The sequence below is a fragment of the Physeter macrocephalus genome, chromosome 5, assembly GCF_002837175.3.
Source record: "Physeter macrocephalus isolate SW-GA chromosome 5, ASM283717v5, whole genome shotgun sequence".
NCBI lineage: Eukaryota > Metazoa > Chordata > Mammalia > Artiodactyla > Physeteridae > Physeter > Physeter macrocephalus.
Window position 1 is genome coordinate 48,525,895 of NC_041218.1, and position 23,278 is coordinate 48,549,172.

The 23,278-nt window shown below is 42.2% G+C and overlaps 1 protein-coding gene and 1 long non-coding RNA gene across 7 annotated transcripts in view; one reads left to right on the top strand and one right to left on the bottom strand.

The window, feature by feature from the left end:
• The window catches only part of CPVL (carboxypeptidase vitellogenic like), a 108,579-nt gene extending 108,254 nt beyond the window's left edge, over positions 1-325 (top strand). Inside the window, exon 13 of the mRNA XM_024130372.1 lies at positions 81-325. Within this exon, the coding sequence (XP_023986140.1) occupies positions 81-185 (105 nt within the window). The 3' untranslated portion in view covers positions 186-325. The remainder of the gene's footprint in view (positions 1-80) is intronic.
• On the bottom strand, positions 101-23,152 carry LOC114486305 (uncharacterized). 6 transcript variants are annotated; one of them, XR_008617395.1, is made up of 10 exons: positions 22,872-23,152; positions 20,076-20,100; positions 19,858-19,985; positions 19,354-19,452; positions 18,762-18,812; positions 17,924-17,993; positions 17,652-17,758; positions 17,442-17,551; positions 5,672-5,840; positions 4,886-5,005 (listed from the first exon to the last, which is right to left on the bottom strand). It is a non-coding gene; the product is annotated as an uncharacterized lncRNA (long non-coding RNA). The 6 variants fall into 6 exon arrangements; XR_003679847.1 differs by having other exon boundaries at positions 17,652-18,044; XR_008617393.1 differs by having other exon boundaries at positions 17,652-18,044; positions 19,354-19,455.
• Between the last annotated feature and the right edge of the window lie 126 nt (positions 23,153-23,278).

Genomic DNA, 23,278 nt, shown 5'->3' on the forward strand with positions numbered 1-23,278 from the left:
AATCCAAATTAAAACTTTCCATTTATCTGGAATATCCGATTCTCTAAATTTCAGTTTTTCTTCCGTTTTTCTTCTTTAAGGTAATTGTTCGAGGTGGAGGCCACATTTTGCCCTATGATCAGCCTTTGAGATCTTTTGACATGATTAATCGATTCATTTTTGAAAGAGGATGGGATCCTTATTGATGGATCAGTTACTTTCCTAAAAGAGAACGTCAGGGATTTTAATCTTTGAAAAGAAAATTTTCAAAACAGAAAATGTCACATAAATAAGAAAATTATCTTTTTAAATCTGCAAAATGTTTCTCATCAATAAAAATTATCCTTGAAACAAGTGAGGTTCTGTTTTGGAGGATCACTACAAAATTAACTGTAAGAAGATGCTGTGCATGAGTTAGAATTACATCTTTTAACTTAAAGGATGGAAAGGATGGATTCTGAGACACCGATTCAGATGGAAATGGATAAATAAATGGGATGTTGGGGCCTTGAATAGGAATTTTAAATTCCTTCTAAAATGATGTGAAAAGTGCAGTAAATGAATAAAATTGTAACTACATCTTGTTCTATAAATAACAGAAAAGTTTATCATACCATGTATCTGAACGTGTTTGGTAAATATCAGGTAAGAACATCTGACATCATTCCAAAGGAATGGGTGACCTTATAATAGTGGTGAGGAAGAGACTTTGGAATGTAGAAAGTCTTAGCAAGAAAGGTAGCTTGGAATTCTTTGAATTAGAAATTTCTCTTATATGTAAAAGAAATGATGTACTGATCGATGATAAGCAGAGGATCTTAATCAGAGAACATACTAAATCTTTGCCTTTTCTTTCTTTCTTCTTTTTGTTTTGTTTTTTTTAGTTCGTCGGTTCATTTGAAATATACGCATTTATCAAACAGCCTACAGGCCACATTAGTTATGAGCCATTTTTAATTTGGGTTTTAAATTCTGTACTTCTTTTAGCGAAATAAAGAATAACCTAATTTTGTATACTAATTGTTGGAATATCAAAAAAATTTGAGATCATCTTGCATCAAAATATATACATTTATAAATATGTATACATGAGTAATTTTCCAACTAAAATATCACGTCTCAGCACATCTTTCCTATTTATGCATCACATGCTCACATCTCTAATTCTACAGCACATTTGGCTTTTTCCACATCATTTCCCCCTCATATTACCCGTCTATGGATTGGCTCACTGGGGAACTAAATTTAATAAGTCAAAGCCTCTTGGCTGAAGATATTTTATTGAGTTCTTTTAATTTTTCATTTTGTGCCTGATTTCATTCAGGGTTGAGATTTTCCTTTTTTTTTTAATACATGTTGTTCATTGTGCCCATATACTGTGAGACCTCAAATTGAACATTCTGATCAAAAGCAAATTTTAATTATTGCAGAGAATCAACTGGGGGAAGTGTGCACCAAGCTTTGCATATAGCCCCACCTGCAAGTTAAATAGTTGCATTTGGTCCCACTAATATGTAGTGGAAAGAGCACCAAACTGTGGCTGGGAGACCTGGGATTTAGTCCCAGGTGTGTTGCACACGCACTGGATGTTTTGGATAAGTCATCTCACTGTACTAGCCTTCCAAAGTCTCCAAGAAGGTAGCCAGAAGAGATTTCTGAGGTTCCTTCCAGCTCATATATCATGGTCATAGTGACTGTTTCACCAAGGAACCATGAGATGATATAGTCAAGCCTCATTATTAGTGGATTCCATATTTGCATCCCCTACTGATTAAAATTGATTTGTAATCCCCAAATCAATACTTGCTCACCTTGTGGTCACTTGTGAACATGAACAGAGTGATGACAAAGTTGAGTTACCCAATGTGCACATTCTCAGCTGAGGTCAGACGAGGCAACACTGCCTTCTTGTTTCAGCTCTCCTAATGTAAACAAGCATCCTTTGGGCAGTCTACTTAGTGCCACATTTTCTGCATCTTTGTGCTTTTATTGGCGATTTTGCTATTTAAAAGGACTCCCAAGCATAGTGCTGAAGTGCCGTCTAGTGTTCTTGAGCACAAGAAGGCTGTGATGTACCTTGTGGGGAAAAGATGTGTGTTAGAGAAGGTTCGTTCAGGCGCGAGTTATATGCTGTTGGCTATGAGGTCAATATTATTGAAGCAACGATATATGTTAAATAAGGTTTCTTTAACACACATAAAACAAGGTTATGTTTTGATTGGATGACCAAAATGTGGTGACCAAAGGCTAGTAGGAACCAAGTCCTGGATTTCCCTGGGAGCAGTGTTTCAGAACTCTAATTCAGTGTTTAGGGAGGCGTTATAGAAAATATCTACAGTGAACAGACAGAATGGACTGTTCTTATGGAACACTCAGAGTAGGGATCAACACAAAATCAGAGCTCAATAAGTGGAAGTGGTAGATTGTTGACATTGTTTTAGATGTTGTCATTTTTATCATCTCCCTGTCCCAGGCACTAGGCCAGTGGGGACTGTTGTGGACAACTTGCCAGGCCTTCCCAGAGCAACCCTAGCCAAGTCCCTTGAAGCTACAGTCCTATGGAGACTGAATCTGGCAGGTATTTTACATTAAAAGAAGGGAGCGTAGGGTAGTTCAGAGACTAAAGAAAAGCAAATTTTTGAATTTAATTAGAGAGAGTCCTTTGTGGAGAGACTCTCCCAGTGGGGTAGGCATCCTCCATGAGATACACCAGTCCATTAAGGTGCCCTCCCTTAGTCCAGACAAGAGACAGGCAGAAAGTGTCACATGACTGCCATTACTGCAAGCAGACAACTTATATAAACAAGGGGAATTATAGTGAGGACAGGTGAGTCACCTTCTCAAGCTTCTGGGTCCAGCATACTGCCAGTGACTGCAATGTACATGCCTGTAGGATGTGATCAATGTGGTTCATTTCATAAAAACAAAGTCTTCAAATAGCAGGATCTTTATAACTCTTTGCCATGCGATGGGAAATGGCCAGGTCAGTCTCTCATACCACATGGGCTATCTCAGGGCAGTGTATTTAAAGGAGCTGTAGAACCTGAGAATGGGTCCTGCATTCTTTCTTTCTCTGACAAAAAGACAAGGGTTGCAGATGAGCGAGTGGCTATTGTTAGTATGTCATCTAGCAGATTTTTTTTTTAAAAGTAAACACATAATCTGCCCTTTCAAGGTAGAAGTGATACTTTAAAAATTAGTGAGAATGTAATTTCTTTTCAAAAGAAATTTAATCTATGGCAAGAGCATTTTGAAAACAGATGTTTGGAAATGTTTCCATTTACTGTGTGTGCACTACCAAAAAAAAAAAAAATCCTTAACTCAGGAAAAATTTCAACAAATGTCTTTACATAAAAGATGGGATTGAAAAATGCATGTTGGGAGTTAATAAAGCTCATCTAATGAGGTATTGCTTCCATTTGGATCTACATCTCTGGAATGTGTCTTTTTCAGCTCTGATGGTCTTGGAAACCAAGTGTCAAAATAAACTGAACATATAACCAGACATTTGAATGTTATCTCACAAAAGGGTAACCCAAGATTTTCAAACATGACAAAGCATATTCAACACATTGCTCCTAATAAAAATACTAACAGTAATATTTTAGAAAGTATAAATATTTTGTACTACTAAAAATCAATTTTTAAGAATTAAGTATTTAAAATTTCATCCTTTATCATTTTAAAGTTTCCATTTTAATTAATATTTCATAGTAGAAATGTTATTAGTACAGTTGTGGCATGGTTATACTTTATAAATGAGTGAATAATTATACATATTTTGGTATGCCTTCAGCAATTTTTAACAATAGGGGTGACATAGCATAAAGGTTTGGAGAACACTGAGAGGACAGAAAAAGTCTAAATTTAACAGTGGCCTTAAACTATGCACTGATTTTTGTTAAGTTAAAAAAAAACAAGGCATCTAAAAATATAGTATGTTTCATTTATAAGAAAGGAAGGGAGAAAGGAAGGAAGGGAAGTAAAATCAAACAAATAAATAAATAAGGGAGGGAGAAAGAGACACACACAGAAGTTTTGTAAGGAACAGAGTGCCTCTGGAAAGATAAACAAGGAACCAATAACAGTAGGGGAGGAAGTGTCGACAATGTGTTACTGGGCATGGGTGCGAAAGAGACAATTTTTTAAGTATATTTTGATTTTTATACCATTTTGTGCTTATGTTATATATGTAAATATTAAAAATCTGGCCCCAGGATCTCAGAGAAAGAGCTGCCTTTTGGGTCATGTTTCTGTGGAAGCAGAGCCCAGAGGATAGGTCCATGGACTAAGTCTCTCAGCAGAAGGCCAGAGGGAGAGTGTTTGGGTTCCCTGGGCAGCCTGACAGTGGAGAGGAGATGCTGCTAAAAATTCAAGAAAAGGCGGGGTCTGAGGAGGTTAGAGAGGGAGACTCTGGCCACATGTCTGCTGAGATCAGAGAAATGTAGAGTTCTGCAGAACCTGGAATGAGAAGCAGTGTTAGCCCTGCCCTCCCCACCCCGACTCTGCACAAAGTAGGGCAAGGGGGAGCTTGCTGAATGCTGTCGTTGCATCGTGCTGGGGGGTGGGGGGGTGGGGAGTGACTTGATTTGACCTTTGGGTTGCAATTGTAAAGAGGCAGAAAAGCATTTCTGTTGCAGTGGAAGTCTATTGGGAGGCCCATGAGTAGGTATGGAAGGCCCAGCCTCGACCTCTAAGAGGTTGTTATCACGAGGCGAAATAGGCCTTCCCTGGAGATTCATTTCAGCTGTAGACACCTAATTCTGTGAATCAGAAGTAATAATAACAGCTATTCTTTTGAAGCCCCTAAAATGCGCCAGATGTTCACCAGGACATCACCAGGTAGCTGGTTTTCCCATTTCACAGAGGAGGTCATGGAACTTCATTGATACAGAGAGACTTGCCTGAGGTTCCTACAGCCAATGGCAGAGCCAGTCCAGATTCAAACTCATGTGTCTCTCCTTAAACTCCATCCTCTTTCCACGGAGAAGGCACCCTGCCTCCTGATCCTGAAGCTCTTTCTCACCTGATGACATCAATGGGTAAGTGTCAGGTGACCCCATTTGGGGTTAGAGTGTATACCAGCATTAAAAATGGGCTTTATTTTTAAATATTACATACACCAGATTATTGGAAACTAGATGTTGTATCTGCTCCACCCAAGAGGAACTAGTTTAAATTGGAATCCTGATTCTCTGGAAAGTACTAAGAGCTTTCATTTAATTACTTATGTATGTGAAGTTCTTTAGCCATCTTTTCTCATGCTACCAGAAACGTGGTAGATAAGGCCAGAAACCAAAGACAGATCCTGGAATAAACTGCTTGACTTGAGCCCTGATTTGTCTGGGAAAGTCTGGCATTCCCTTCTTTCTTCCTGTGAATGACAAGACCCCTCCTCTTACTGCTGATGGTATGTGGGCATGGCCGTATCGATATTTATGCCCTGTAAGCCCCTGATTCTAAGTTCAGAAACCATTTCATTCTTCATGCTGAGCCCTTTCAGGGTTGCTCTCTGGTCCATGGGACTAGCTGCAAAGATGAGTGATGGGGGCCCATTCAACTCCACCATCACAAAGGAAGTTTGTACCCTGGGATGAAATACAACTACCTGCTCAGATTACCTTTTCTTGCGTACTGTAATGGTTATTGCTATTATAATTAGGAAGATGTAAAAAACATTCAGAAAACAAACCTGAGAGTGATTGATTTTGCTGCCCCTAAGACACCAAGTTAGGAATTGAAAGCAGACCATTGTGATTTATATCCGCTAGACCCCAAGGAGGGACATCTGTTGGATCATTTTAAAGGGATTTTTGGCAACTTCAGGAGTGTGACGTGGGCTGTCTGCATTCCCCTGGGCTCTGCAATTGAGTAGAAGAGGACAGGCCTGTGGTTGCTGTTCAAACGGATTTAACAGGAAAATTCGTTGCATCTAGCCAGATCTTTGGGGTCAATATTACTCTTTTTCTTAAATCTTTAATTTGCAAATTGTTCATTGCAAAAGTTAAGTAAAAGCATCCCCTCCCCAACCCCACACCATACCAGTGGTGACCACTGATAACTCATCCCAGGCTAAGGGAGGGTGGGCTACCTTGAACTTAGTACCACTAAGACTGCACCCAACGGGGGAAGACAATTACCGCCCCACCAAAAAAAAATCAAAACAAGGTGTTGTTACTAGAAGAAAGGAAGCCCGGATGCCAGGCAGCCCAGAGCCAAAAAATGTCCACCATATGCAGACGTCAAAGCTCAGTAGAAAGAGTAAAGCCAACCTCTACATTTTGACATACAGTGGGAATACACATTGTTAATCTTCCTAATTTCCCAATGAATATTTATAATCAAAACTCACATGTACATCTAGTAATCTTTGCTGATACTTTAAATTTTCTTACATGAATCCAAGGGGAGAAAGGAAGTGAGTGCCTGACAGAATTGAGGAGGGGGAGGCAGGAGCATTGTTGGAAGAGAACAGGAAAACCAGATACATCAACATTATGAATAGAAATTCTCCTGGGTCCCTGGCCCCATCATGGCTGCCATCATGGTTGCACTAGGATGTGCCGTATTAAACCTCATAGGTGACAGGACCTGTTCTGGGTGCTAAAGATACAGAGACAATTTTTGCCAACACTCCCCTGCCTCTGAGACCCTCTAACTGGGGAGAGGGGAGCATGGGAGAGGGAAGGTGGGTAACCACTGCACAAATAACCATAGTCCCAGAGTGCTAAGTGCTTTTGTAGAGGAAGGTACAAAGTGCTCTGAGAGCAGAGAATAGGGAGTGATGAATTGTTCCTGGGGAGGAGAAGTTTTCCAAGCTGAGGGGTGGAGGAAGGCTGGAGGTCCAGAGGTCAAGAGTAGCACTGACCTTGCCGAAAGCATGACCCTAAATGTGCTGGGGAAATGGTGAGGCTCTGAGCACCCCTGCCTTCTCTCCTCCTGTTTTTATCCTCCCACCCCTGATAGTTCAATTATTTTGTTACAAAATCTGAATTCTCAAAGAACTACTCTAAACTTCTGTGATGGAAAAAGTAGAAGGACTGATTCCCATATTCAGCTGATTTGAGTAAACCCCTAACGACCATGCTTTCGTTTTTCCATCTTGTCTCTATAGAGCTGGGGAAAGATTTAGAAGGCTATCAGCCTCTAAGTCCATCCATCAAGTGGCTTTGGTGGCATGTGAAATGGCATTTCTTTATTAAAATCCCCACACACTATACAGTAACATATTGGGACAGGCTGTCTTATACCAATTTCCCATCTCCCCGGGGAAGAGAAACATCCTGTATGGAGGTCATTTTGAGATGGTCCCAGAGTGTGACTCACTGGAGGGAAATGCCAAAAGCTTTGGGGCAAAAATAAACAAAAGTGAAAAAAATACATCAATTCTGTCCAAAAAAAAGAGACTGGGAGTGGTGCTGCACTGGAAAATTGAAGCTGATCTTGAGCAGGACGGAGGGAATAGTGGAGAGGGATTTTGTTTAGTAAAGTAGGTAGTTCGTTCAGGGTGAGATTTCACCAGCATGTACTTTCCTGGGTATAGGGCTGTGAGGGACACAGGGAAAGGGATCTCTAATGAGACACGGCTCCCTCAAATGAGCTCCTTCTACCCTGAAAAATCTTAACATTTGTTAGCCTAGAACCTAAGAGGTTCTAAGAATATTTAAAAGTTCTAGTTCTAAGGTTTTCAAGAGTTCTAGTTTCTTATGCACTGAGAGATGTAATTCTCTTTTGTCCTCTTAAGTAAACCAAACTCCATGTAGCTTTGCTTCTAGATCATATTCTTCCCTTGCTGGGTGGTCAGAGAGTAAAAACAATGCACCAGCCCAGGGAGCGTGTGATTTTGAACCCCAATTCCAAATTTTCTGGGATTTTCAACTCTTTAGTGGAATTTTTTTCTCCCTGGGCTTAAGTAGAGTAAAAGGAGTTGTTAGTCACATATTCAATTTGGAAACATTACAAAGACAAGGAAAAGAATTCAATAAACTTGAGTTATTAGAATACACCCAGTTATGAAAACTGGAATTGGGTGGTTTAAAAACACTAGTGCCAATCATTAGAGAAATGCAAGTTAAAACCACAATGAGATATCACCTCACACTGGTCAGAATGGCCATCATCAAAACTTCTACAAACAATAAACGCTGGAGAGGGTGTGGAGAAAAGGGATCCCTCCTGCACTGTTGGTGGGAATGTAAATTGATACAGCTACTATGGAGAACAGTATGGAAGTTCCTTAAAAGCTAAAAATAGAACTAACAGAACTACCATACGACCCAGCAATCCCACTACTGGGCATATACCCTGAGAAAACCATAATTCAAAAAGAGTCATGTACCACAGTGTTCACTGCAGCAGAATAAAGATGCAGATGTAGAGAACGGACTTGAGGACACAGTGGGGGAAGGGGAAGCTGGGACGAACGAAGTGAGAGAGTGGCACTGACATATATACACTACCAATGTAAAATAGATAGCTAGTGGGAAGCAGCTGCATAGCACAGGGAGATCAGCTTGGTGCTTTGTGACCGCCTAGAGGGGTGGGATACGGAGGGTGGCAGGGAGACGCAAGAGGGAGGGGATATGGGGATATATGTATACATATAGCTGATTCACTTTGTTGTACAGCAGAAACTAACACAACATTGTAAAGCATTTATACTCCAATAAAGATATTAAAGAAATAATAAAAACACTAGTGCCAACAATTCCCAAGGAATTATCTTTTGGTGAATACTGGTAAGGCTAAGAATGCAGAGAAATTCTTCTTATTATTTCCTGCTTCTCACTCCACACAAATCCCTAAATTCCCAACAGAGGTACCATCAAATAAAAACAGGAGATCAGATCTAGAGAGATAGGGGAGGCGTGCTTGGAAAAGACCAAAAGGAGGTAAATAGGGGTGGATCCTGAACCACCAGGGCAGCATGTGGTGCCCTCCCCAGAGAGTGAGATGGATTTTAGGGTCCCCCTTTCTCCCCTGCTCCCCTTGTAGATGCAACAGTGGCCTGGAAGGCCCAAGTACCACTGGTCTTCATGATGAGCTCTTTCTCCCCTCTGCCCAAAGCCACCGAGTAAAGAAAACAACTTGGTATTATGAGTGGAGGGCAGGTGATGATGGGCTTCCCTGGGGACAGGTGTTCAACATTGGGAAAGATAGCAGAGGAGTTGGGAATGTTGGCAATGTATAGTTGCTACTTTTCCATGTTTATGATGTTGAAGGATTCTGGCATCTTAATAAATTCCCAAAAAACAAATTCCTAACGAAAGGCATAACAATATGTAAAGAAGAGAAAACTGTCTAGCAGAAAACAGAGAGAGTGATAAAACTAATATATGCCTCAAAATGGGTATACAATGTCAAGGCTGTTCCTTCTCACATCTTCCTGAATAGTTTTCATAAAACCACTATAAAAGGATTCTGTATTTATTGGAGAGAAAACTGCATGGGTCTGCCCTGCTGTTCCTCAGGAGTTGACTGTATGTTCACCAGAGCAGTTGTTTCAAACTGTGCCTGGGCTCAAGTTCCAAATGACACACTGACTGCTCTCCTTACTCTCAGCAAGTGGCCTTGCCTCCTAGTTTACTGAGACGATCAAAAGGATCCGACACTGGATCCCTGTTTTCCTCCTTCACCCCAACATGCTGCTGCAACATCATTGCCCATATTCCCTTTCTACCATGGCAAAGTCATGACCTCTCTTCAGAGCCTCTCACCCACAGCTCCAACTTTCTGGATGGAAACTCAGATTTAACATGTCCAGACCGGTCCTCTTTCCCTCCAAACCAGAAGTTCCTCTTAGTTTTTCTTTGTCTGCTGAGAACACACCCATTCTTGCAATCACCATCCTTCTTTTGCCTGTCTCTCCGATTCAACCGGCGGTCAAATCCTGTTTACTCTACCTCAGCAATGTCTTTTGCATCTCTGTTCTCCTTTTCCTTCCTGTTTCTAGACTATTGCAAGCCTACTGAAAGTTCTCTCTGCTTCTAGCCTTACCATCACCAGCCCCAACCATTAATCCATCCTAGACGGTGTTGCTATTTCATTTCCAAACATACAACTCTAATCTATCTACTCGCTCTCTGACCCAATGGCTGCCAAGTACTTTCGAGTTAATATCAAAACACCCTGACTTGGGGACTTCCCTGGTGGCACAGTGGTTAAGAATCTGCCTGCCAATGCAGGGGACACGGGTTCGTGCCCCGGTCCGGGAAGATCCCACATGCTGCGGAGCGGCTAGGCCCGTGAGCCATGGCCGCTGAGACTGCGCGTCCGGAGCCTGTGCTCCGCGATGGGAGAGGCCACAACAGTGAGAGGCCCGCGTACTGCAAATAAATAAATAAATAAATAAATAAATACACCTATCGCAACTTTTCCCTTGAGAAAGAGAACTTCAATTCAACAATATTTATTGAGTGCCCACTATGTGACAGGCACTGTTCTAGCTGGACAGAGATATAGCAATGAACAAGCCTGAAGACCCCTCCTCCAAGGCATTACATTTTGGTGGCAGGTCAGTGTTCAAGTGCACACATACCTACAGAGATACATATTGACAAATGCCATAAAGAAAATCAAAGCACGACGGGGAATCCGGTGTGGTGGGAGGTGAGGGCATGATTACATCGGGTGGTCCGGAGAGCCCTCCTGATGTGCTGACATCCGAGCTGGGTCTGAAGGAAGGGCAAGAGGGAGCCTCGCCCATACCTGAGAGAGTATACTACCAACACTGAAGGACCAGCTGGGAGTCCTGGGCCTGTGAAGGGAATAAGAGCTCAGGATCTCATCCTGGAGGAGGGGCTGGTGCTGTCAGAGTCAGGGAGGCAGTAGTTCAAGGTAAAGCCCTGGAACGTGCTCAGCTTTGCTCCCTCCACCGGGTGCCACGCACAGTGTGTGCTCAGGAAGTATTTAACTGAAGGGGGGGGTGTCCAAGCATCAAGCACTGCTATTTATGCCACGTTGAGAAGTAACAGATAACACATAAAAATACGAATAAATATAGGACGTAAAAACGATCCATAAGCTCGTAGCCCAGATGTAACGAATTTTAAACTTTTAATACTAGTCCTTCTAGTCATTTATTATTTGTAGATCCTATTTCTTTTTGCATGTGAGACAACAGTATGTCCTGTTGTCTTCACTTAATCCTACTGCGATTTTTAATATCATCTACTAACTCACTGAAGATACTTAAGTGATACTTAAGTGTATCTCTAACCGGTTTCAGCAGCTTGGACAAAGTGGTCACAAAGCGACTGATTCTTTCTTAAGGGCCACAGGAGGTGCTCAGAAGCCAGTGAATTTTATGAGGAGGGGGATCTACGAGCCACCAAACCTGTAGACTGAGACAGAGTGACAGCATGGATCTCCTGGCTGCAGGATGCCTGCTGCTCTCTAACATAGGGAATGCCCCAGCTTTCCTGTGCAGACGGTGTGGTCCTCATTAGCAAGATGGTGCCTGTGAATTCTCCCCCTGTCCCTCTGGTCTTGAGGCATTGGAACATTTGCTAGAGAGTCATTTTGTTCTTCTTGGGTCTGTTTTACCTCTAGTAACTGCTCCTACCTGTTCCTAATGCTCTCCCTGGAAAAATGATTCAGCTCAATTCAGTGTCTACAACTTGTGGCTTCCTAAAAGAGCCAGACCATTTTGTAACACAAGGAAACATAGCTCAAACCAAGTCAAAACACCTAAGAGAAAATGTATTTATTTTCAATGTCCAGGATTATAAACTCTTCAGCTATTTAAATAAACATGGGCATGGGTTTAAAAAAAAAATCAGAAAGGACTTAACAGAAATCAAGCCTAAGCTCTTCTCTGATGCAGCCTCCTATCCTTCCATCTGCTTTTCGGGACAGCTCTTTCTGGAAGAACTGTAGGACCTGTGCTGAGGTGTCCTCTTAGCCCCCGGAGAAATATAATGGGTATGTTCATGGCCCAAAAGGAAGACACCATTAAGTTTGTGTAGAGTAAATGCAGATTTTTACAGGTGAATCAACATTGTTATAGCTTGAGGATGTTTTGGGCTGGTTGTTGAAGCCACCTTTTCTGCCCATGAGCAACAAATTAATTTATTCAAGACTTGCATTACTAAAAGGAAAACAAAACTAAGGCAGGACAAAATTAATGGGAAATTTAAGAAAAGAAAATCACAACCACCAACAAACAAGCCTTAGTTTGGCTGAGATGATTAGAGCCAGATGGAGGGGGGAGCCCAGGTGACCAGATGGTTGGGACGTGTCTAAGGACATAAGCGGCTATGCATCAGCCAGCACAGTCCCAAACCTTCAAATCACTTGCAGTAGCAGAGAAGTATTTCCTTTCTTCCTCTTTCTCTTCCTCTTTCCTTTTTCAGCAATGGGGACGTTCAAGGTTGGAGCTCTTTCAAATGAGAAGGCACAGTGGGATGGAGCTGGGTACCAAAACTGAGGAGCGGGGTGGGTGGAATAGAGCAAAGCATCTAGGACTTTAGTCATGATCACTCTCCCAAAATTCTGGATTTCAAAATAAGACTCCCTTCTCAGAGATAATAAAAGGTACATTTGGCTGCTCTACGGCTGTCCTACAATCAATTCCTGGTGGGCTGTTAGACATTTTGAGCTTAACCAGACCTGTACAGATCCTCCATCTAATTCTATCATGTGGCTTCTAATGTCTTCGTATGTAGCCTCTGGCAACAAAGCCATTTTCCAATTGCTAATATCCTCTCCCTTCAGCACTCATCCTGCCAGAATCATTTACAGCTCCATGTCTGAATCTCCCCAGAAAAGAGACTTTTTTCTCTTCAGTGAGATAGTCTCTGGAAAACACCACTTTGCACAGGACAAATGAATATAAAAGTTCTGTTCATTACAATTAGCACAACAGTGAAGAAATTCAGGGACCTCGGTGCTACATAAAGGAAAAGAATGTCGCAGAAGTTCTTTATGTAGTATTTTAAAATTTATGATTCTTACCACATTTGCGACTTCACCCATTTAGTGAAGAACCCTAGTTTGTTCATCATATCAACGCTTTGTTAATGTTTCAATTCACTCCAGAAGCCCTTACGAGAAGCTTGCATGAGCTCTATAAAGACAGGGACTGTGGTCTCTTGTGTTCAACCCGGTACTCATACAGCTTCTAATAGAGTAGCTGGCACTTCACAAGTGTTCATTAATATTTACTGTTTAATGAACCGAGGTATTTTCTAATGGGAAACTGAAAGTCTGGCCATCGTTTAATTTGTGGTGTTCTGTGTGAAACAGAAGTGTTTATCTATCTTGGGATTAAGAAGGGAAATTCTAGTTTCACTCTTAGGAAGCAACAAGGCTCTTAAAATAGATTTTTATCTAGCTTACTTTAAAATTGCGATCTACCACTAGGTATTTAGAAAGTCAACCCTTTCTTCCATTACAAAGAAAAATTCCATCTTCTGTCGTAGCAGTACTCCTTTGTCAGCTACAAGCTAAGCCCTGTCTGTAATAACGGCATATTGCTCACCCTATGTTATGCCTAACAAGAGGATTCTAGGCTCGGGTAGAAGGGACAGACTTCAAATTACATATGCTAAGATGACATTTTCTCAATTCTCTTCATCTTTGGGGAAACGAAACGAAAGTAGAATGTACAGTCCCCAAATACTCCATGTTGTTTTATTTTTAATCATTCTTAGCTATTTGATGCAGCGGTTGAGGATTTGAGAAAATACAAAATTTCCACCTCTTCTTTTCACTGTTAGAAGAAAGCTGATTTAATAGAACTCTAACAACTGTTGGCCAAATCCCAGATGAAGCTGTGCAGTGATTCTGAAGTGACTCTTTCAAAGTCTCTCTTATTTATAATGAAAGTATAAACTAAAATCTAGACTGTTGTAGAATCTTTTCCCAGAAAGAAAAATCTGTTCCAAATGTGCTGACAGCTAAAGAGAAAACCAGTGGTGCTCCTGACAGGAAAACTGGGCTGGCATGAAAGAGGCAGAACTGAATCCTCTGACTGAAATTCAGATGGAGATCTAAGAGTTTTCTGGGTTTTCTTTGAACCTGAGCATAGGGAATACATACCAGCAAGAGGTAAAACCAATTCGTGTTGATGTCAGACCTGGTACTTCTAATAGCACCTTCCTCTGCTTCACAACTTGCATGTGGAATTCCCATATAAAGAAAAGCACATGCATTAAGAGATCTCCAACGGGCCTTGGAGGATTTGCGGATGGAATTTCCATGTTCCTCCTGTTCTGATAGTTTTAAAACCAATTACCATGAAATGTGGATGTGATCCAGTTGTGGACTTAGCCTGTGGATGTGGCTATCAAGAAAATGTGCATATTAATGGACCATTTATCTTGGATAACTGCTGTTTAATCTATTAAATGTTCAGCATAATCTATTTTGTTAACTGTAGTAGAAGTGATCATAAATCATTCTTATGTGTGATTATTACTGAAATATAAAAAATTAAAAATTTTCCTTTTCATGCATGCCTTATCATTGTTTTGGACTATTTGGAAATATAATTAATGCATATCTTCTCAGATTCAGCCTCATAAACAGGAAATGTGATTTAACAGCATTTAAGCTTCTGAGAGTTAAATGGACTTGGCTATTTATTTCTCACTGCATTAGCTGGGTAATTAGAAATGTATTTTGTTAATCTGACTGACAATGAGGTTGACAATATAAGAGCATTACCACCAAAAGCAGCTTTGATTTTTGCCTTTAATTAGAATTTTCATACCATAGCAGCTTAGATTTGCCAGGGATTCTTGCTTTAAAGGGATTATGTTGAAGATTATAAAAGTAGAACCCTCGTGGAAAAAGCCTGGATATTCATCCTAGGAACTGCAGCCCCACATCCCTATTGGCCAAGTTGCTTGTGAATGTTTGAAGATTCCTGTCATACTATAAGTTGCTGTGAAAGTGTAGAGCAGCTAAAGAAGAATCCTCCCAAGGAAAAGACTGATTGGGAGTTGGCATGGCAACTGTAAACAGGACCCAATCTTTCCCATTTTAGAAAATTCAAATAAATCTAAGAGCTGGAAGTAGAATGCCAGAATGATCTGAATACCTAAAAGATGAGAAGATAGCAGAAGTGCTGTTTAATTAAAGAAGATACAATCAGAAGACAGAGTAGAAGGATGGTGTTAGCAAAGAGCTAAAGAGGCCTTCATTCTTTCGTCTAGCGGAAGCAGAATATCAGATGGCTGAGATGGGGACTGAGGCAGCCTCGTGGGGACGAGGGCATTGTGCTGGGCTGGGCAGCCTTCCAGCCCCGAGGTGGACCAAGGGGACAGGCTGCACAGGCGGAATTAGAGCACTGCCCACAAATCAATTAAAATATTTTATAATTAAGGGAAAATGGTTTCTAAGGAAACGGATTTGGAGTAAGACCAATAATAAAATTAACTGGACCTCGATTTGAGCCACAACGCTATGTGGCAGTGTTAGCTGCGTCATCAGCTTCTTTCTCGAGAGAAAACCTGAGCCCCATTCGCATGAAGGCATGTAGGGCTCTTCCCAGACTGCCAATCAGATGACACATTCAGATGACATTAATCATAAGGGAAGAGGCACTACTAAAACTTCTCCCCACACCCCATTAACATATTCAAAAGGTGATATAAGATCCAGCCTCAAGGTGCTTGAAATTCATTTGGAAGAGATAAGACTAGGATATATGTGGACAATACTTTAGAATATTTATTAAGCAATAAATAACTAGCTGCAGATGGACACTCTAGATTCTAGAGTCTAGTTGAATCTCATTACAGCCATTGAGATCCCTGCATAAGAACTTTAGCAGGTATCGTTCCAGATTGAGGAAGAGACAAACATTGCCAAATATATGCCTTGACGAGACTTTCCTAAAATGGAAATGTCTTTATTGCCCTTACTGATTAAGAAAGAAGATTGACAGCAACCTAAATATCCATTATCTGGGTCTTCTTATGTAAATATGAGGCATTTTTTTTTCTTTTTTTAAACTAGAGAATGAGGAAGCTGACTTTGTTCTGATACAGAAAGATCTCTGTAGCACTCAGTGTCCAAACAGGAGAGTAGAAACCACTGTGTATATTTCAAGCAGAGAAGGTTGCAGTGTAGGGAACTGGTTAAAAACTGCTGGAAGGGCTAGGAGCAGAGAAAGAAGGCAGCTGTAACCTAAAGAATGGGAAGCTGCCACCGTCCCTCGGCTGGATCCTATGAGTGGCTACTTACTGCCAATGTTGCTGAAACACCCCCAGGCTTGTGGAGCTTGTAGCACAAGCAGTCAAGCCCAGCTGCACATCCTTGCTGCTGCCAGTAGCCGGGGAAATGATTAATCTCTTTCTCTCACACTGGGACCTACTACCTATGCCTCCCATTGGAAGAACCTAACAAGAAATTGGCCAGATGAGTTGAGTCTGGAAAAGGGGATGGAGAGTATCTAGAAGGATGAATTCGGACCTAACAGCCAAGAGACACAATCTGGTATATCCATTCTTTTGCTCCTCAGATCCACACATTCCATTGTATCCATCCAACGTCATACTTCCACGTCATATAAATGAATGTAGGCTCACTCTGTCCCCAAAAGGCGGGTAACACAGAGTGGCACCACTATAAGAGGCAGCCTCAGCCAGTGTACTGAGCTCTGGGTGATGTCAGTTCTTTTAGTCACCACAGCACCTTGGATATTCCTTAACATAAAGACTAAATTGTAAATTTAACCACCAGTGACACTCAGTGTTATGCTTAACAAGCAAAGAAGAAAAGGCAGAGTTGCAATAGTTCTTGTTTTGGTAACTGGTAACAAAACTAGTTGATTGATAATGATAATAGTTGAATAATAATCGTTAATGAGCTTCTTCCAGTGTCTATCCCACGTTCCACTTGCCTTTAACCAACACTTCAGTTGTTTGGGGTTCCTTCCTGGCAAGATGATTTAAACCCTCCTTTCTAAGGAGTGTGACTATTCCAATAACGTTTTTTTCCATAACGGAAAGAGTTCAATGTAATAAACTTGCTACTAGGTGGCGGGCTGGTCCCCCTGGGGAATGATGCCGCATCAGGGCTCAGCATTAGTCTCTGCGGTCAGCAGCTTAGGCATCCAGCAGTGACAATAGCCAGAGCAGCCTTGCTGAGGGGAAGTCCATATTGTTGAGCCCACACGTGACTTGGATTCCTGCCACAATGGCCACATCCTACATGAGCCTACTGAGCAAGCCTCAGGGTGGCTGGGAAAGGGGCTGCCTGACATCCACAAAATGGGCATCCCGTCCAGTTGGTTACTGACAGCCTCATCCCGGATGCCCTACGGTGAGCATTCACACATGAGGGTGCCCATATTTAGAGATTCATCTGCAAACGTCTTCCTCAGACTCCTGTGCCACCAATATACCAAACCACTAGTCACCCACGAATTGGCATATACCCCTACTCTGGCCATCTCTCCATCCAGACAAAGTGGACAACTGCTCAGGGTTCAGCCTTGAGAGAACTTCTCTTACCCCATTCCTGCTTTGGGCTATAATGCTTCTACAGTCCACATCTATCTGATGCCTTCAAATTGTAAGGGACCATCTGTGAACCTGGTCCAAACAGTTTCTTCCTCCACCATCTGTCAATCCCAAAAGGACAAAGGTGTGGGTTGAGGGAGACTTACAGTGCAGCAAGAGGAGGTGCTATGGGAGTAGGAGCCGCCTGCTCACGGAGCTCACCTGCACATTCAGGACCTGCTCAACTCCAGTCTGGTGTACACTACCTACACTGGACGACAATTGCTGCTGTGTACGCCAGCCGTATGGCTTGGTGCATCAGTGTATTGCTGCAAAACACATTATCCCCAAACGTAGCAACAAGCATTCATTATCTCTCATGGTTTCTGAGAGTCAGGAATCCAGGAATAGCTTAGTTAGAAAGATCTGGCTCGGGGTCTCTCACGAGGTTGCAGTTAAGTGTCAGCCAGTGCTTTACTCACCTCGAGGCTTACCTAGACATGCTGTAGGCCAGGGATTCTCAAGTGAGGGCAGTTCTGCTCCCCCGAGGATATCTGGCGATGTCTGTAGAGATTTCTGGATGTCACAACCGGGGGGTAGAGGCCAGGGATGCTGCTAAACAACATCCTACAATTCACAAATAGCCTCCCACATCGAAGGATTATTTGTTCCCCAAAGGTCAACACTGCTGATGTTGAGAAACGCTGCTAGGGAGGCTATTTTTGCTCTGGTCCCCACACAAAACTTGGCAGCTTTGTGGATTACTCAAATGTTGCTTTGAACAATACACTCAGAAAGAGCCTATGTTATCTCAAAAACCAAGAGATAGAGAACACTGTAGCTCTTTCTCAGTGGTAGGTGGTACAAAGTATAGCAATTTGCCCTTCCGTTTGGAGAGGAACTGCCAACATTTCTCAGACCACTGGACCCCTTAGGAACTTCATTGAGGTCGTAGGCCTTTGACTTTTCTTGGAGTTTCTCTCCCACCTTCTGGCATACATATGTCTTACTAAGGCATCTAGAGTTATGTGCTGCTTCCTGTTCACCATGTCGATAATGTAATGTATTAGCACGGTGTTCTGGGCAATATCAAGATGATCAAGGCCCCTGCAGACTAGATCTTGTCAGACAGCGGAAGAGTCACAGAGGTCTGAGGTAAGACAGGGAGGGTGTTTTGCTGATCCTGCTAATTGGGAGCAAACTCCATCTGGTGATCTTTGCTAATTTGGTATTGAGGGAAAAAAAAAAGCAACTGCCAGATCAATAGTTGCCTTCAAAGTACCAGAAGCACTGTTGTGTTATCCAGTAAAGAGACTACATCTGGTCCGGTACCTGAATGATTCTATAAGAATCCATGGTCATTCTCCAATAACCATCTTCCTTCTGTCATGCCAAACAGATAAGTTAAATGAGGATGTGGTGGAACAACCCCTGTATTGTTCAAATATTAGATGGAAATACTAATCTCTGCAATTCTCCCAGGGATGTGGTACTGCTTTTAGTTTACTCTTAGGTAAGAAGAGGAAATTCCAGGTAGCTTCCGCATGGTCCTGCCTACCATAATAAGGCTCATCACCCAGGTCAGGGAATCAATACAGGGGTTCATTTAGATGCTGAGGACACCTATTACAGCTCTATTCAGGGATGGGAAAATAACCATAGTGGGGGTGAGTAGACCCACTGTGAGGCAGCCACACCCCTAAGTTTCATTTATTATTTGATCACCACACGAGACCCCTACCCCCAACCCCTCTCCGTGGTCCAGAGGCATGTTGGAGCTTTACAGATTAGCATCGACTCAGAACTAACATCTAGAAATTTCCCAAAGGCCTGGATATTCCCCCTTCCTCACTGCAGTTACCCTAGTTAATGGCTGCAGATCTTCTGGAGAAGACTTAAAGGAAGATTTACACTAGGTACTTACAGCAATGTTACAGGGTCCCTTCTCAAGGCTTCCCAGCCTCTCCTTCTCTTAAGGTCAGAGTTCTCAGACCTTAGCATGCACAGGACTCAGCTGAAGTGCCTGCTAAAACAAAGACTGCTGGACCCTCCTGCAGAGTGTTTGCGTCCATGGGGCTGGGGGAGGGTCTGGACATTTGCATTTCTAACAAATTCCCAGGTGCTGTTGCCAATGCTACTCCTTGGACCCAGCTGCAAAATCAGTGATCCGGGCATTTCTGTGTCTTTGAACTGATTCAGATCTGAGACTTGGGTGATGAGCTATGACTCTACATTGAACAACTCAGGTTTCTAGTCACTGGATCTAGAGATTTCCCAGTTACATAAATCAAGTGATTCCTAGTAGAATTCCGATCTGTTTTAGTCCTAGGGCCACCATGAACAATGAACAAACATCAAAGATTCTTGTGTGCTGAAATACTCTGCTTGCTGCTGCAGACACTCTGCCCATTATAGTAACTGCACCCACCTTGCTGCTGGCTGTTAAGGGCTGCCACTTGGCTCTGCCCCTCCAGAAGCCTGTCACTGATGGAAATCCAGAAGTCTATTTTAATGAAGGTGTCTTCTTTCATCGGTGGGTTTCTGAAGAATCCCCACCTAAGAGAGTTACTGTAAAATATCTGCCGAGTCTGGAGAAGACTGACCACAATAATATCAATCGGGAAAGATCTTTTCCATTCTTCTTACCACTCTGTCTCCCCAGATCTCCATCCTGGAGAAGCCAGAAACTGCGGTTAGCATAATAGGGTAACAAGAGTAGAAGCCCTGCTTGGGCAAAAAGAGAAAAAGCTGATCACAACCCCACCCCTACTGCAGGCTTAGAGGATGAGAAGGTTTATCTGCAAAGCAAGGTTTTAATTATTACATGGAACTTAATTACTAAAATGAGTGGGTTTTTGCGATTTAAAGTGGCTGACTGGAGATCCATTTGTATTATTGAAGAGTCACCAGACAACTCAGGGGTCTGCCTGAATTTTCATCTGGTGATGGTAAAGAAATATCCCACGGAATGGATTATAGAAGATACTTGGAAATACAAATAACGTTGCTTTGCAATTGAACCTTCTAAAACCTGCTTGTTCAATGTACCAGTTATGATGGCAAATGATGTGGAAACACATAGAGATGGTTATATCTCCATAGAGAAGGTAGGAGATAAGACGGCGTGCTCCCAGACACAGCCACAGCTTCCCAGCTCCCCAAAGGAGATAGGCAGCTGTGGATGGTACTGTCTTGAGCACTGAGGGTTCCACTGTAGCCTAGAAGTACACTCGTGGGCTTTTATTCCCTCCTGGCCCTGCCTCACATCTGTTTGTTCCCGAGACTCTGCTAATGTGCCTACACACTCATAGGGTGCAAAACAACCCCTGTGTTTCTGAGTGTTAACTAGGAGATTGGGTGAAATGAAATGCAATTTCACAGAGTATCACCCGGGAGGCTCAGACTTTAGATCTGCCTGCATTTCTTTCCTGAATATCCCAAAACCATTTCTTGGAAAGTGTATCATTTCCCCCCTTTTCAGTAAATGCTAAAACAAGCATTTTAAATAAAGCATTTAAATATACAGATAAGTCCATTTCTGGATTTTGTTCTTTTCTTCCCTTAGATCCCTTAGCGTATGCCTGCACTGGCACCAGAAGAATAGCAAAAAGGCCAATGGGACTAGAGCAGAGAGAGAGGAGCAGAGTAATAGGAGATGAGATCAGAGAGGAATCTTCTCATGGGGTGGGGGGAGAGTCACATTCTGCCTTTAAACCCTGTGAGCCATGGAAAGGTTCTGAGCAGGGGGTGATGTGATTTGATAGGTAATAACAAGATCACTCTGGCTGCTGTGTTGTTCTATGGAGAACAGATGGTGGGGGGCGAGAATGGAAGCGGGAAGTTATTGAAATAATCCAGGTGAGAGACGACAGCTGCCTGGGCCAGGGGTGTTGCAGGTGGAAGTGCCAAGGCGTGGACAGAATCTGCATATATTCTGAAGGTAGAGCCAACAAGGTTTCCTAGTGGGTTGGATGTGATGTGTGAACAAAAGCGTGAGGTCAAGAATGCTTCTGAGGTTTTTTGTCTGAGTTACTGGAAGGATGGAATGACTACAACCTGAAATGGGATAGAGTGTGGAAGAAAGAAGTTTTAGGGAAATACCACACTTTAGACATGTCTAATTTGAGATCCCTCTGATATGCAAGTAGAGCTATCAAGTAGGTAGTTCAACACACAAGTCTGTGTTTAGGAGAGAGATCCAGGCCAGGGATCAACCAGACAATTTGAGGTCTTTGAGACAGACAAGGTATTTAATGCCATGTGGGCAGACTGGATTGCCAAAGGAGAGGCGCAGACAGGGATGAGGTCCAAAGACTGGGACCTGGGGCACTTCAACATCAAGACGTCATGGAGGGACTTCCCTGGTGGCCCAGTGGTTAAGAATCCGCCCGCCAGTGCAGGGGACACGGGTTCCATCCCTGGTCCGGGAAGATCCCACATGCTGCGGAGCAACTAAGCCCATGCACCACAACTACCGAAGCCCATGCGCCTAGAGCCCGTGCTCTGCAACAAGAGAAGCCACCACAATGAGAAGCCTGCACACCACAATGAAGAGTAGCCCCCGCTCGCCACAACTAGAGAAAGCCCGCGCGCAGCAATGAAGACCCAATGCAGCCATAAATAAATAAATAAACTTATTTAAAAAAAAAAAAGAAAAGAAAAGACGTCATGGAGATGGGAAGACACCAACAAAGGAAAGTGAGAAGGAGCAGTTTGTATGGTTGAAGGAGAGTGCGGCATCACTGAAGCCAAGAGAAATGATCCAAGAAAAATGAATGGATCAACCCTCTCAAAGGCTGCTCACAAGCAGAGCAAGATGAAGACTAAGAATTCACCACTACTGAAGCAGTGGTCATTGGCAACTTGCCAGAAGCAGTTTTGGTAAAGTGGTGAGGCTGAAAGTTCTAACTGGAGAAGATTCAAGAAGACAGGGAAGAGAAGGATTAGAGACAGGAGTGTAGACATCATTTTTCTAGTAGTTTTGCCACAAAAGGGAAGTAGACAAATGGGGCAGTAATGGACTGGGCAAGTGGGGTCAATAAATGGTTTTTTTCTTTTAAGATGCAAGAAACAACAGCATGTTCATATTCCGACTGGAATGATCCAGTAGAGCAGGAAACACTGATGATATAAGAGAGTGAGGAATGAATTGCTAAAATGATGTATGGGCACCCATACAGGCAAACAGGCACCCTCAAACCCTTCTGGAGATACTGCATACTGGGTCAAGCGTTTTGAAGGGAAAAATGGCATTATGTATCAAAATTATAAATGCACATATTCTTGGACACAGCAGTTTTATTTTCAAGATTCTATTCTGCAGATATTAGCATCTAGGTGCAAGGACACATTTTCACATTATTTATTAAACACTGTATATAATATCAAAAGCCTAGAAAAAAAACTTAAATGTATATGGATAGTGGATGGTTAAATCCATACCTGGAATACCATGCAGCATTGAAAATGAGCTTGATCTACATGTACTGTTCTGGAAAAACCTCCAAAATTACTTAAGTGAAAAATATCAAGGTACAGAAGAGGACATGGTACCTGTGAAAAAAAGGAGAGAATAAGATGATATGCAAAGATAGAGTTATAAATTGATATAAAACATATGTTTGTATGTGCATGGAACACTTCTGAGAGATGTGGACCTACTTCCCACTGGATATCCTTTTCTAATGTTTCAATTGTTTTTAAGAAGTGTATTTATTGTTTTTCATTAAAATTTAATAAAAATAGAAAAAAAATCTTTGCTAAAAGGAAAAAAGTAAATTAAAAAATTCTGTCTATTACTTTATTAATGTAAAGGAGGTTTTCTTATATAATGTTTAAGGGAGAAATGC